At 36.6% G+C, this 15,864-nt stretch overlaps 1 protein-coding gene across 2 annotated transcripts in view; it reads right to left on the bottom strand.

Moving 5' to 3' along the window:
- DYNC2H1 (dynein cytoplasmic 2 heavy chain 1) overlaps positions 1–15,864 on the bottom strand; it is a 414,726-nt gene that overhangs the window by 41,365 nt on the left and 357,497 nt on the right. For both annotated transcript variants that reach the window (XM_036745232.1, XM_036745230.1), the window contains 2 exons: positions 1,358–1,467; positions 581–662 (listed from right to left, as the gene is read on the bottom strand). In XM_036745232.1, coding sequence (XP_036601127.1) covers positions 581–662; positions 1,358–1,467 — 192 coding nt within the window. The remainder of the gene's footprint in view (positions 1–580; positions 663–1,357; positions 1,468–15,864) is intronic.

The raw sequence follows: 15,864 nt of genomic DNA on the forward strand, positions 1-15,864 counted from the left end.
GAGAGGCAGAGTTAGAGCTCAATACAAGGAAGAACTTTTAAATAATTGGAGCTGTGTGAAAATGGAATAGGCTGCATTACATATAGTGAGCTTCCTATAGCCAGATGCATTTAAGCACAGGATAGATTGCCATTTGTTAGGAGTATTATAGGTGATATCTGGTAAGGGCTGACCAACATTAACTATGGGACCCTTTCTACCTCTGGGATTTGAGGCTTAAAAAAAAAAACTACCAGTTTTGCAGTTCTTGATTTCTGCTATTAGCTGGCCAAAAATTTTAAAGTATGCAATAAAACAAATGCTCAGGTTGTATAACATTCCTTCTTAGGAAGCTAATTTTTCATTTTCAATGTCAATAGAAATTATATATTTCTATTACAAATATAAATGTATTTTTGTGATAAAAGAATAGTATTTCATGATAGATTTTGAACTGTTTTGATCATAAAGATATAATAATTTATCTGGTAGTAATCAGTTGACTCAACATGTTAAAAATGGTCCCTAATAACTGTGTTATAATATCTTAGGGGCAATACAAGTTTAAGATACAGTACAAAATGCATAACATGTCAAGTACCTTAACTTGGAGTTTTGCTTCTGGTAGTCGACCTTTCCATGATGCTACAAATTTAAGGCTATCCACCGAACAGCTCATTGCCCTATAAAAATATTATGTCAAATGTTATGTATGAAACAATTAGAAATATGCATCTCAATGAAGAAAGGCAATATAGATAAATAAGATAAATAAATTTGTCTTTATCCAGAATCACAACCAGAAAGCTCAAGTAATTATAATTTTCAATAATCTTAAATTCTACTTGATATCTATAATGCCAAACCTTAGACAGTTCAAACTTATAAGAGCCTTCTGTCAAGTATTCCAGGAAGAGTAAAGTATGTTAAGTATAATTTCAATTATAAATCTACTTTATTATATTATAATTTTTTGAAAATTGGCACTACATTTATGACACATGGCAACCTTGATGGTATATATGGAAACTCTCAATTAAAATAACAATTTTAATTAGAATATTTCATTTACTAATGCTTCTTGATAAATGGGAGGTATTATAGAGGTCACAAAATTCTTAGTCAAACTATTAATGTAACTTAATAATTAGGAATTCTCATATAGCATTTGTTTAAAAGAAAATTCATTTTAAATTTACAAGTTATTTCCATATTCAAATACTTAATAACTAATATTCTCATTGTAAAGTATTAGGAAACTATACAAGAAGTAAAACCCATTTGAAATCTATTTTTGGCAATCAAGGAAAATAGTCAATAATGAATAAAATCAATATAACTGGCATTGGTTGTATGAGATAGATAACCTTTAATTTACCTTGCAGTTTCTTGGCGTAGAGCATTAAGAAATGTGTCTGGATGGAAGAGTTCTGAAAGGTCAAGGGAATCTGACAGCAGCGCCTGCTTTTCTGCTTTATCTACCCAATGCTGGGGAAGAACAAAAGAGAAAAAAGTTAAGGTTTATAAAACTATAATTTCCTGATATTTTTAATCTCTAATAAGCTTTTAAATTATGGTGACCAATGTAAAAACTATTTTAAGAAGATCGTTTTTATATGTTAGTAAGAAAATTTCCATTTTATATTTTGAATATTGTCATAATTGGCATTATATATTACTGACATCACAAATATACTCTACATAATCTTTTACTCATTTGAATCTAGCTTATAAGTTCTTTATTCCTTACATTGAAATTTCTCTATTTTTCTCCTGGTTTTGAATTCCTTGTGTTAACACTGTTAATGTATTTCTTTTTTAGTCATTTCAGTGGCATGTTTAGTTCAGGAACCTCTCATTTTCTATCTTGTTAAAAATAAGTTTTAGGGATTTAAATTTTTCTCCGAGGATTGCTTTAGCTGTGTGCTATTAGTTTTAGTATATTGTTTCATTTTTATTATCTTTCATATAATCATCATTTCTATCATTTGTTCTTTGCCACTTATTCAGGATACTATTAGTCAGTCCATTTAAGTCTGTATCTTTTATTCATGTTTCCCTTATTTATTATGTTTATTGTATAGACTATAAAGGATTAATTTATTATTTTTGTCTTTTTACATTTATTTGATTCCTTTCTGTTCTAGCAAATGAGCATTTTTGTTAAGTACTATAGGATGCTGAGAACTATGTATATTTTTTAATGTTCTCATTTTCTACCAATTTGTTCAACTCTACATTTTACTTCTTAATCATTCTGTTAACTTTAATTAGCTCTGAGAGAGAAGTTAAAAAAAAAGACTTCCATTACTATTTGCTTACTATAATGTTTTTGCAATTCAGCTAGCTTTTCTTGTAGAAGCTTACCCCTATGCCATTTGGTGCGTATATATCTAGTACTGTTATTTTCTAATTAGCCTATTATTCTTTAAGCAGAATAAACTTAGTTTTCCTGTTTCTCTTAAAAGTATCAATTTATATTGTCTTATCTGAGCTCAAGATCTCAACTCGTACTTTTTTAGTCACCTGAAAGTTTATAGCAATTCAACTGTCTTAACACCAAGGCAACAGAACTAAAATTCTGTGCCTAAAACTGCTGCCACTATAAAGTGGGTAGTGGCACAGGAGGTTAGGAGGAGATAGAGCAGTTTTAGGAAACATCTCTCAGGGTCAACGCACATGGCTTAACTCCAAAAAAAATCTGTGCCTAAATCCGTAGCAGCTATAAAGACCAGGGTAGTTGTGGTATTTGGAATATCAAGGGAGAGTTAGATGTGAATGTAAGATATTATCAGCTAGTGGGGCTGAACTTTAGACATTTTTTTTAAAAATTGGTAATTAAATTACGATGGCTTCTTTCAAATAGGGGGAAAGGAACAACCATTTATTAAGTGTCTACTATGTGCCAGGCACTATGCTAAGCACTTTACAGTTACTATCTCTTGATCCTCACAACAACCCTGGGAGGTAGATGTTATTATTATCCCCATTTTATAGTTGAGAAAATTGAGGCAGACAGGTTCAGTAACTTGCCCAGTGTCAAACAGCTAGTAATTATCTAAGGCTGAATTTGAACTCAGGTCTTCCTGATTCCAGGTCCAGCACTCTATCTACTATGCTTCAATTATCCTCTTCCTGTCATCTTCTTATCACTCAGTATGTTGCATTTTAAAACTCTTGCTTATTGGATGAGGTGGAGAGAAAGCTACCTCCAAGGTGCATCTCACTGTGCCATCCACCAAAGATTCTTCAAAGCATATATTTTTTACTCTCATCTCAAGTAATTACGAGATTGTATGCCTTCCATTTTCGTTATCAAAAGGTATTATTTTCTTTTTTATATGTCCCTTTTTAGTGTTTATAATATCTGTTGTTTCACAATATTTACTTAAAATTGATCCTTTTGTGACAGAATTTACATTATTTTTAATTAATGCTTTGAAATATACTTAACTCTTAAACTTAAATAATTCTTAAAATGTGTCATAGCTAGAAACATAGAGTACATAGGTTCAAACTCATTAAAAAGGCCAATATGGCTAATAATTAGATTTTCACTTCATTACATTCTGAAGTAATATCGTTAGTTAAGGATGAAAAGTTTCTTTTAATAAAATGTTTTCATTGCTTTATACTAATGAAGAACTTGCTAGTCTGTTAAGCTTATAGGCAGACTATAAGAAAAATACAGCCTTCAATAAAATAGCAAAAAAAATCCCTCAATGTAACTAGTGCCTTACAAAGGCAGCACACTAAAAAAACACTAAAATAATAACTGCCTTACAAATATATAAACTAAAACTTAAATAGCCTAATTTGTGGCAAGTAAATGTGTAAATGGTTTTTTTGTCATTTTATTTTTTGCCTGCACATCCCTGATGTTTAAGTGGCACAAAGAAGGCAATTAATAGATGTTTGTTGAATAGAATTGCATATTCTACATAGAAGCTACAGCTCTAGCCCACCACATACCTTAAATTTCCCTTACTAGCAAATGTTCATGTATGAATTATGAGATTGTAAATTTGCTTCCCCCTTCACTATAGGAAAGTTAAAAAAAAACTTGAATTTTTCTTCCAGGCAACTCTCTCTCCCAATCCCTTTCTTTATTCCCCAAGGCAGTGAGCTGGAAAGTTCACCACATAGACTCAACTCATACTCCCAACTCTCTTGCCCCAGGGGTCAAGCGACAGCCCTCAATCCCGTAAGTATATAAATGCATGAAGAGGCAAAGACTTCCACAACCCTTTCACACCTTCAGAATGAACTCATATCCCACAGGGGCTGTAGTTACAAACCTCCTGTTAAGCCTCTTACACTACTCCCTCATTCCACCCTCTTAGCAGAGAACCTTCCCTCAAACGCTGCTGAGAAAACAAGCCATTTAAGGTGAATTTCCTTGTCAGAATCCTTTACATCATCCCTCATTCTTCCCTCTTTTACTTCAGTCTCTGACCAAGAGGTCATTCTAATTGTCAAGTCTAATACATCTACTTGTAACCTTCATCCCATGCTTTCCCACCTTTTTGACAGAATGTTCCCACAATAATTGTCACATACCCTCCACCCCTAATATTCAATTTACTTCTACTTACTGCTCATTCCTTTCTGTTTACAAACTCTTCCAGGTTTTCCCACCTTTAAAATACCCTCACCTAATTCTACCATCCCCTTTGTCTATTTTACATCTATCCTCTCTTTCAAAGCCAAACTCCTCAAAAAAGTTATCTATCCTCCTTACCTTTAGTTCTACTCCTTTATCTCAGTCAACTAGCAACTATTAAGTGCTTATTATGCGCCAAGCACTGTGCTAAGTGAGCACTAGGGATATAAAGAAAGGCCAGAAAAACCCACCCCAGTCTCTACTCTGAAGGAGTTCACAGACTAATGGAGAAGACAACATGCAAACAATTATGTCCAAACAAGACATGTATAGGATTAATTGGGAGTAATCTAAGAGGGAATGTGCTAGAATTAAGGAGGACTCAGAAGAGCTTCTTGTAGAAGGTGAGACTTTAGCTGGGACTTGAAAGTATCCAGAAAAACTAGAAGGCAAAGGTGAGGAGGGACAGCATTCTAGGCATGAGGGACCATGACTGAAATCCTTTGCAGTTGGAAAATGGAGAGTCCCGGGGGAGGAATAGCAAGGAGGCTAGTGTTACTACATTATAGCATCCATGGAAGGGAGTAATATATAAGAAGGTTGGAAAAGCAGGAAAGGCCAGGTTATGAAAGCCTGTAAGAAGGAGATGACATGGTCAGACTTGCAGTTTAATAAGACAAATTTGTGAGTAGAGGATGGATTGGATTGGGGAGATATTTGAGAGAACAACTAGCAGGCTAATGCAATAATCCAAGATGAGGTAAGAGGCTATACAAAAGTAGCTGCAGTGTCAGAGGACAAAGACAGACAGATATAGACATAAATATAGACACATATATACAGGTATATACATAAATATAAATGCATATATACATATGCATATACATATATATATGCATACACACATATACCTATATGTATGTATATGTATGTGTGTGTGTGTGTGTGTGTGTGTGTATGTGTGTATGTGTGAAGGTAGAAAGGAGGAGACCTGATCACTGATTGAGTATGGTGGGGGGTGGGGTAAAAAGAGCGAGGAGTCAAAGATGACATCTAGGTCGCAAGCCTGATGAACTGAAAGGATGTCAGTATTCTCAAGAGCAATAAGGAAGTTTGGAATGGAAGAGGGTTTGGGATGGGTTTTGGACATGGAGAGTTGAAGATGTCTAAAGGACCTTGAGTTCAAGATGTCAGAAAGGCAGTTGGAGTTGTGAGACTGGAGAGAGGTTACAACTGGACAAGTAGATCAGAGTCCTATGCATAGAGATGATGATCAAAACTATGGAGGCTGATAAGATTGCCAAGTTGTAATGACAAGCAGGGTGGGACTTTTTGTTGTCTTTTGTTCTGGAGTGCTTCTCAGCACTTAAGGCAATCAAGTGCTTTTAAGTCTTGGTTTTGTTTGAATCAAGCAAGTAAAGTGGGACTTTTTGTTGTCTTTTGTTTTGGAGTGCTTCTCAGCACTAAGGAAATCAAGGTCCTTTGATGAGTCTTGCCTTTGTTTGAATCAAGAGTCACTGATTGGAAACAATATATATCTTCCCCACACCCTTTTGCTAAGTAGATGCTAAGCCTTTTCCCATACCCTTTTGCTAAGTAGGTGCAAAGCTCCAGGGCCCTAAATAGGGTATATATGCTCTAAGGTTGGCATTTTGCTTTTAGGGGTTTCACTCATTGGAAGAATGATAATGTGGTTTGGCCAGACAAGACTCTGGGTAACCGTGAAGAGCCCCCCTCTGGCTTTGAACACCCAGAAGTTGGTGTTTCTCTCTCTGGTAATTATGTATTGTGATTTGGTCAGTCAGATAGAAGGCTATCTGTTGGTTTCTTTTATTCTCTCTGCTTGTAATTTCTGTTTGTATTTTCTCTGAAGTTCAGGGTGCTGACTTTTTCCCCTGAACTAAGTGAATGATATATATACTTAATTAAAGTGAGATTGTAAATCCCTTCAAGTTGCTTTCCTTAGAAAAGCAGATCAAAGAATCTGTGCTAGCAGCCCTCCTGTGTGCTGGTGTTATTGGTCTTACACAACCACAGTAGTGGCAAGTAGCACTGTTGTTACACAAGTGAAACAGTGTAGGGGGAGAAAAGAAGAGGGCATAGAATAGTCTTGAGGAACATCCTTGTTAGCAAGTGTAATGTAGGTGAAAATCCAATAAAAGAGAGAAGGAACAATCACATCACTGTGAGGAAAACCAGGAAAGAGTAGTGTCCCAAAAATCTAGAAAGAAGAAAATATTCAAATAGAAGAGGTTGATCAACAAGTGCTGAAGACTACAAAGAGGTCAGGAATGAGAACTGAGAAAAGGCAATTATATATGGCAATTAACAGATCATTAGTAACTGTGAGAAGACAATTTTGGTTGAATGATGAGGTCAGAAGCCAGATGGCAAAAAGTTAAGAGAATGAGAGAAAAGCAAATGGAGGTTTCTATAGACACTGTTTGTCATTCTTCCTTGAAGGGAACCAATAACATCATAATGTTGCGGTCAAGGCATAATGTGTTCGACTGTGTCCAATACAAGCTTCAGTTTTACCATAGGTCAGGCACAAATAGTCCATTTGGACATTTGGGACGGAGATGTTCCTAGAGTTGCACATCTCCTGTTTCCTCTGTGCTCCAACAATTCTGCTTTCCTCATGGAACATGGTGCCTTCTTTGATGTGGGCAGGCAGGCCATGCTTGGCAGTTCTGTGCATGCTTCCCACATCTCACAATTGATATTAAAGTTCTTGAGGTTGAACCACAAAAGGCAGGAGCGGGGAGATATGGGCATGTTCATGGGAAACATGGGAAGGGAAAAGGAACATGTATTTATTAAGTGCCTACTATGTGCCAGGTACTGTGGTAAGCCAGTAGACAGGAAATGACTATTAGCAAGAGAGTAGGGATGGCAGAGGGGGAAATTTACGGAAGGAAACAGCATGGAATGAGATCATCTGTGTGTGTAGAGAGGTTTGCCTCATCTCAAACAATACCTCCTGATCCCCACAGCTGCTAGTGCCTGCCTGCTCCTCCCCCTCCCCTGCCAATTAAGCTGAACTTGTGTTTTGCACATACTTGGTATATATATATATATATATATATATATATATATGTAATATATGTGTGGGTGAGTATATCTACACACCCCTACACAGCATCTCACCAGTAGAAAAAAGCTCCTTGAGGAAAGCAATGGTTTCATTTTTTCTCTGTATCTCCAGTGCCAGGGCCTTATACACAATAGGTATTTAAGGTCTGCAAAGCACTATATATGTTATCTCATTTGATCCTCACAACAACTCTGTGATTTAAGTGCTATTAGTGTTCCCATTTTATAGATGAGGAAACTGAGGCTGAGAAAGATCAAGTGATTTGCCTAGGGTCACAAAGCTAGTCTGATGCAGGATCTGAACTCAGGTCTTCCTGACTCTGATCCATCCTCCTGTCACAGCCAACCAGATGTCCTTAATAAATGTTTGTTCACTGGTCAACCATGTCCAATTTTGGAGTGCTAGACTGGAGGCTGTGACCCAAGTCATATTGTAGCGAAGCACTTAAAACCTCTAGATCCCTAGTAAAAAAGAAAAAAAATTAAAAAGGTAAAGTAAATGAGTACTATTTCCATTTACTATTCTATTTCTTTATTAGCACAGCTTCTCCCTAATGCAATGAAAACAGGTATTTTTATTTATAATAATAATACTATGTAATAATATAATTTAACAAAAATATAAATGTATCAGAATTAAAAGTCTCTCTATTGATTTGAGCTTAAAAGTACTTCAGATGTGTTCTTGATTTTTAACAAATCTAGACTGCTTTTTAAATCTGTTCCTCCACTAAATGAGAGGTTTTGAAAAGTAGGAAGTGGTACTGAATTGTATAGTGGTAGATATGTCTCATATTCAAATGGCTAGGCTACAATTTCAATATCTGATCACATCTTGTATCCTTTAATCAAGAGCCTTGGAAAAGCAGTTCTACCCTAAGCCCACCCCAGACCACCATCTGTACTCCCAGTATGATACTTTGGCCAACACGAGGGGAGCAAACCCTGTAGATAAAGGGAATACCATCTACACCACCATCAGGTAATTGTCAATTGCTACCAACACTCCAGACAGGCCTAGCAGAAACAGCAAGGCATCATGAGGGAGAGGGAGAGACAGAAGGTGGGATATTTCAGGAAAGTTAAAACACTAATACCATCTGCCTTCAAACTCTAGTGGAGATAGCTCAGGACCAGAGCCCCAAACCCTTGTGCCCCTCACTGGTCCTGTTTCCAGCCCAGACCCGACTGCCATCATCAAAGGGAGTATCATCACCACCCATTGCCCATTGATCGGCAGATAAGACCCAAAGGCAGCTAGGTAGTGCAATGCATAGAACACTGGGCCTGGGATCAGGAAGACTTTAGTTCAAATTTGACCTTAAAGACACCTTGAGTAAGTCATTTATTCTCTCAATCTCAGTTTCCTTATCGGCAAAATGGGGATAATAACAGTATGTACTTCCCAGGGTAGTTTTGAGAATCAAATGAATTATTTGTGAAGCACTTAACACAATACCTGGCGCACGGAAACTGGTTCAATAAATTACTATTCTCTTCTCTTGAATCCTTTTGTCACTTGCCTTTCTACCATTCACTATCTCCTAATCCTTAACTCTAAGCTAACCTCTGCTCTGGGCCATGCCCAGTTCAGGCTAGTCTAGGACAATCTAGTGATTCAGTGCAATGATACACTTGTGAATCAGATAATTTGATAAAAATAAATTTACTTACAGCAATGTTAAAAGGATAGAACATTTCACTAGTTCAAATTGATTCTGTTTCTTTTGGCATCTGTATTCACTACGATGGCAATAATGGATCAGAAAAAAGTCCTTCAGGGTAGTAATAAATCCTACTAAATCTCAGCAATACCAACTTTCCATACACATGGATTTTTATGTTTCAGGAACTATGGAAAACATAATGGTTCAAGCCCCAGTCTGCAAGACCAATGACATGTGTAAAATGGCCTCTTTGCCCTCTTAAAAGGAAACTACCTCAGTCTAAATTAAATAGATGTTGCTCCTATCACAACTCTACCTACTCTGCTCAAACACCTGAGCTCCTAGACATGAGAGGAGAAAGTAATGAAACCATGTTTACTGGATCCACTGAGAGAGTTCATGTGACTAACATCAACTGGGCCCTCACTACAACATGGCAATCCTTTACCATTTTATCACATTTCCCTTAGTGACAGTTTTGAAACTTCTTTCCTAAGGCTCACACTTCTTTTACAAGATGAATTCCTATCTAACTTTATTGAGAAAATAAAGGTCAGCATTATGAACTCTTTCATCTCCCCTCTTCTCCTTTGCTCCAGAATATCAGCGTTTGAGACTGTCCTTGAAATAGTTACCCCTCCACTCGTGCCTTTGATCCTGTCCCCTCACATCTCCTTTGTTTGCTTGCTTCACTGATTATTCCCCTTCTCTCATCTTCAACATCTCTGTCTCTATTTGATTCTTCCCACCTGTTCTCAAACATGTTTGTATCTTCTTGAATCTTTGGGGGGAACAAAGAGATTCTTTTAGCCTGCTAGTTCTTCAAGGTGTTGCATTATATTTGTCCTGTATTTAACTGGAAAGAACAGTTGAGACTCTACTTCCATTTTGTCAGGTCCTATTCATGCCTCAACCAAGTCATTGAAATCTAGCTTCTGACCTACCAGTCTAATGACATGGCTTTCTCAAAGGTTAGAGTAACTTCTTAAATAACTTAATTAAATTTTCTGCCAATTTCTCTTCTTTTTTACTTTCTGCAGCATTTTAAATTTGATCCCTTACTCCCTTCTCCGGCCTACTCTCTTCACTCCTGGTCTCTGTGACACTATTCTCAGCTGGTTCTTCTCTAAATCTATCTATACAAAGCTAACTGCGCCAACTATTTGCTTGATATCTCTATTTTGAAGAACATGAACATCTCAATATCCACAACTAATTAATTATTTTTTCTCTCTGCTATACTTCCTTGATTTTGTGAAGGGCAGCACCACCCTCTATTCACCCAAGTTTACAACCATAGTCATTGTTAGCCATCCCTACTGTTTAATTTTTACACTATCTTTCCAAGTCCTTTCTATTCTGGTTTCATATATTTTGAATCCATCCTTTCCTCCTCATTCACATAATGCCACCACAGAGTTCAGTTACTTTTTACCTCTCACCTGGTCTAGTATCTTCCTAATTTGTTTACCTAACTTTAGTCTTTTCCTTCTCCAAATCATCCATCACACAGATGCCAAAAAAATCTTCCTAAAACACAAATATGAGCATATCATTTCATGCTCAAAACTTTGAGTAGCTTCCTTATTATCCATTAGAAATGGTTTTCTTATCTATTCACAAAAGATTAAAACACAAGTATTCAAAAAATATATTGATAAATGTGTACCTGAAAAAACACATCCTTTACCTCCCTTTTCAGTTTCCTTTTACATTTTATCTTTCCTGATTAAAATGTAAGCTCCTTCAGGGCTGAGACTGTCTTTCTTTCTGCTTTATATTTGTATTCCCAGCATGTTACACAGTGCCTGGCACATAGTGACAGCTTAATAAATGCCCGTTCAATGACTTACTGATTCTCGTGCTTCTGATATGTAAGATGTTACAGTATGCATTGTGGAGAATACAAAGAAAGCTGACTCTATATCTGGTTTCCAGGAATACCTGCCTTTAATTCAACAAGTATTTATCAAACGCCTCATATATACAAAACACTATTAGGTCCTATGGGAGATACAAAGAAAAAATAAGACACTGCCCCCACCCTCAAGTAATTTAGAATACAGTAAGGGAGATAAAAGATGCATATAGATTACTCACAATAAAAAGTAAAGTAAAATATTATGAAAGTTCTGGGAAAGAAGACATAAATAGAAAAAGACATAAATATAAAAAAGGGTAATTAATTACAGAAGGTAGTAAACTATAAAGGGCAAATAAGGGGAGCCATCATTATGGTTTGGAATAGTCAAGCAAAGCTTGAAATTGAGCTGGTCCTTGGAATATGAGCAGAAGTGAGAAAGGAAATGAGAGGAAAAGAGGGTTTTAGAAGAGAATTACTTGAGCAAAGACAGAGATTGATTGTAATTTGTTAAGCAATGTAGACTGGTCTAGATGAAGCAAAGGGTTTTTGTGTAAGGGATAGCAAGTGGAAAAGATGGAAGCCCTTGAATGTCAGGTCTGGACTTTATTTTGAAGGTAATGAGGAATATAAGGGTATAGAGAAAGGAGCCCTTCATGTTGGAGTCAGAAGAAACTAGAATTTGAAATCTAGCTCTGATACTTACTTGTTATGATCTGATTTAGGACAAGTCATGTAGTATCACTAAGCTTTAGGTTCAATACCTTCAATATGTTAGGGGTTTGCTGTGAGGAAAATAATGTGCAAACTTTTAAGTGTTCAAAAATATGAGGTATCAACACTGAGTAGAGGTGAGAGTGCTATTTTATCAATCCCTGAGCTGCCAGTGCTGTGCTGGACAAACTGAAGGGGAAGGGAGGCCAACGAGATTACTGTACTAGTTATTCATCTAGCTTAGTTTCTTACTTTTATATATGCTTCCTTGGTTACAAAGCAATTTTATGTATATTTACTCATTTATGCCTCATTATAACCCTGGAAATAGGTGGTACACATATCGCCCCCACTTTACAGGTGAAGAAATTGAAGTTTAGAGAGATGAAACGGGTCAACCTCTCAAAGAGGTTGACATCACGAACAAACATGTACTAAGCACCTACGCTATATAAGGCCTGATGTGCAGAGTTTTGGGGTGGGGACAGGGGAAGGGAGGATATTAAGATGTGTAAAACTTAGTTCTATCCCTCATGAAGTTTATTAGGATAAAGATAAGACATGTACATAAATATATAATAATACAAGGTAAAAGGTTATCTATCCCATAAAAGAGACACCTCTTTCAGGCTACTGTATTTCAGAAGGGGGGGGATTTTACTTCTTACTAAGGAACATAGATCAGGGCCAGTCACATGAAGAAAGAGGCATTTTCTACATTTTGAAGGATAGATAGACTTTAAATAGGTAGTCATAGGGGGAAAGGTAGGGAGAGCAGCAGTAGCAAAAGTGAAGTAAAGGTGCAGTAGGTAAGCTTGGGAGTGGCTTAAGCCAGGCATAATGTGATAAAAACTAGAATGATGAAAATTCTGGTGGCTATAAATATGTCTATTTACTCTCATTTTTCTGAGACTTTGCTCACACTGGCCTTCATACCTAGAATTCCTCTCTCCTTCAGCATTGCCTGCTGAGTTCTATCCTTTCTTTTAGATATTTTCCCATAAGTACCACCTCTTCCATGAACTTTCCCCAGCTTCTCTCTGCCTCTATCTGAAAGGGCCTGCTCTGTCTTCGAATTTCCCAGAGCACTTTTCTTAGGCTTCTTATTGACATGTAACTATTCACTCTATAAATCTGTGTAGACAATTTCTTAAATTCCTTATTAGATTTTAAGTTCCCTGGGGGCAAGGGCATATCTATTTTTAAATCCCCAGTGCCTAGAACTGTGCTTTGCACATAGTAACAGGTCAATCAATATTTACAGAATAGAATTAAATTCCTACCTATCCTAGTGAGACATGAAGACAGCACAGCCCCAAAGAGGCATTGCTTCTTTTCCATAACTACAGGGCTCAAATCTAACAGATATTGATCTGTCCCACACACTACCCCCCTAAAAACTAATTTTGATTTTGTGACAATGCTTAAGAGAACTATAAAATGATTTACTGTTAGAAAAGCTGAAGGTGAAGGAGGTATTTCTTCATTTCTCCCCCACATATATTGACTGATAAAGGATTTCTTTTCATTAAAATAGCTTTTGCAGAGTCAAACTAAAGGATTAAATATAATAACACAATCAGTTATGTTTAATGACATTATTTGGAAGAGCTTTCTATACAGTATTTTTTAAGTACAATGTACTTATATAGGGCAAGGATTTTATGTTCAGAGTACTAATATTCAAATTAAAATTTATTGTTAGTCTAAAAACAATGTGATTATTGGCACTCTTTCTACTCTTTCTTACCACTCTGCCACTGTCAACGCAGAATCAAAGGGGGCCACACTAGCCTGAAGGATACTTCTTTCTTTGTTATCCACTATATACTGCGTGAAAGTTTGGTGGTGAGAAACACCCTGTTTCCCTTCAATCATAAATATTTAAGTTGTAGTGACGTTCATCTACTTTGCTGCTAGGCTGAGGCTTACCATATTCTATTAATCCATGGAAGGGGGAAACGATCTACTTAGCACAATTAGCATGCTAAGCATACTAATAATTTTTAACGTTTTTTTGTTCACTCCAGTCTAACCAACAACTAGAGAAACATTTTTAAAAAAAAACTCTGGGTAAATATGATTTCAGTTCTAGATAAATCTATTCTTAGTTGACATAATGTTAAGAGTTCTGGAAGAAGGCTTCCATGTGTTAGACCCCCTGCAGAGGGCTTATGGGACAATACGGACATGAGTTATAGGGGATCAGAAGGCATACAGAGTACATTATCTATGATTTATGATCCATGGAGGGGGCACCTATACTGATGAAACCTAAGGTCCATGAAAGTATATGTAAAGCACTTTGGCTTGGGTGCTAGGGGAAATACAAAAATAATTAAGGCAGGATCTGTGACCTTGTTCAGCTTAAATTTAGCTGGAGTGAGAGCATAGAACATATAAATCTGAATTACCTTGGATATTTTTATATATGTTCTGCATATATTCATGTATAGATGTTATTTTCCTGTTCTGCCCCTGCTGGCTCTGCTTATGAGGTAAAGGTAAGGGAAAATGAAAGGGAAATTTTTAAAAGGTGTGTAGGAAGCAGAAAGAGCTATGGACAGCAAGTTGGTAAAGAAAGCAGGTTTATGCAGCACATACTCAGGATCAGAAACAGTTTAGGAGGGGAAGAGATACCACAGTGAAGAATCATTCTCAGGTAGAGAATGGCACCAAAGACTGGTCAAATAAAGGGACTTATTGGGGGGGGGGGGTAAGGCAAGGTCTAGATGGTTCCTTCTACCCTGGCCCCTAATCAAGGAGGTTAGGCATTGCCTGAACCTGATACCAAATTAGTTCTATTAAGGTACAGGTAAAGAGGGTATGGTTATTGATAAGGCGGTATGGGGCTCAAGATCCTTATATCATTACAAGTTGGATGCTTCTTGATTATGAATTATTGAGCCATAGCAACTCACAAACAAAAGAAAGTTCAGTTAGACACCAAATATGGTCTGTTGCTGGATCTGGACTTGAAGTTGTTTTTTTTTTTCCAGAACCTGTCATTATTTATGCTCTAGATGAACAGCACACTACAACACAGGGCCAGCTCCACATTATGGTGAAGTGTCAACATGGGCCTTTATGGACTTCTCCCTCTCCCCTTCCCAAAAAAAGATTACAAAGGATATGAATAATCACTGACCCAGAGATCTACTTTCTCATTTATATAAAAATGCTTCCACAATAAGGGATGGGGTGGAGGGTTCTTCCTACCTTTGTTTAAAAAAAAAAGACCATCTATAGTAATATGTTGGATTTCATGTTACATGGTCCCACCGTCACTTACTGCCTGAATTACAATATGCCACAATACTTAAAATTCTCGTTGCATTCAGAGGGTATTAAAAGGGAACTGGCAGCAATATTCCATAGCAGATCACATCTTTACCATTACAAGATTGAAAGGCATAAGGAATATAAGATTCCACTATGCTTAGTGTTTGTTGAATATAAAATAGTATTTGATTCAGTAGAGCAAAGCATTAAAAGCTATCCTCTAATTTGTTTCCCCTACTTATGTCAAAATCATAAAATATAAAGACATAGTAACAGTTTACTCCTTATCTCTTGATTATGATTATTCAGAGGCATAAAATAGAAAACATACACTTGCTAAAGATATTTACCACTATTTAGACAAGATCTAGCACAGAGTTCAAGTTGGAGTTTCCCTACAGAGGGTGAAGTGTGAACCTCTGTGACTGCATAAAGTCCCAGAACATGGTAGATCCTCTTAAATGCAACTGATAATCACTCAACAGACTGACTTTACACACTCAGGGCAAAAAAAACAAATATGATGAATGGTTGATTCTGATATACAATTGGAGGGACAACCTATAGAGCTTATTCATCATGTCTGAGAAACACACTCCAAATGGATAATGATTTGGGCCCAGAATTACAAAAGAAGAGGAAGAGAATAGGCTAGCTAATTT

This window comes from Trichosurus vulpecula, chromosome 2, assembly GCF_011100635.1.
Source record: "Trichosurus vulpecula isolate mTriVul1 chromosome 2, mTriVul1.pri, whole genome shotgun sequence".
Classification (NCBI taxonomy): Eukaryota; Metazoa; Chordata; class Mammalia; order Diprotodontia; family Phalangeridae; genus Trichosurus; species Trichosurus vulpecula.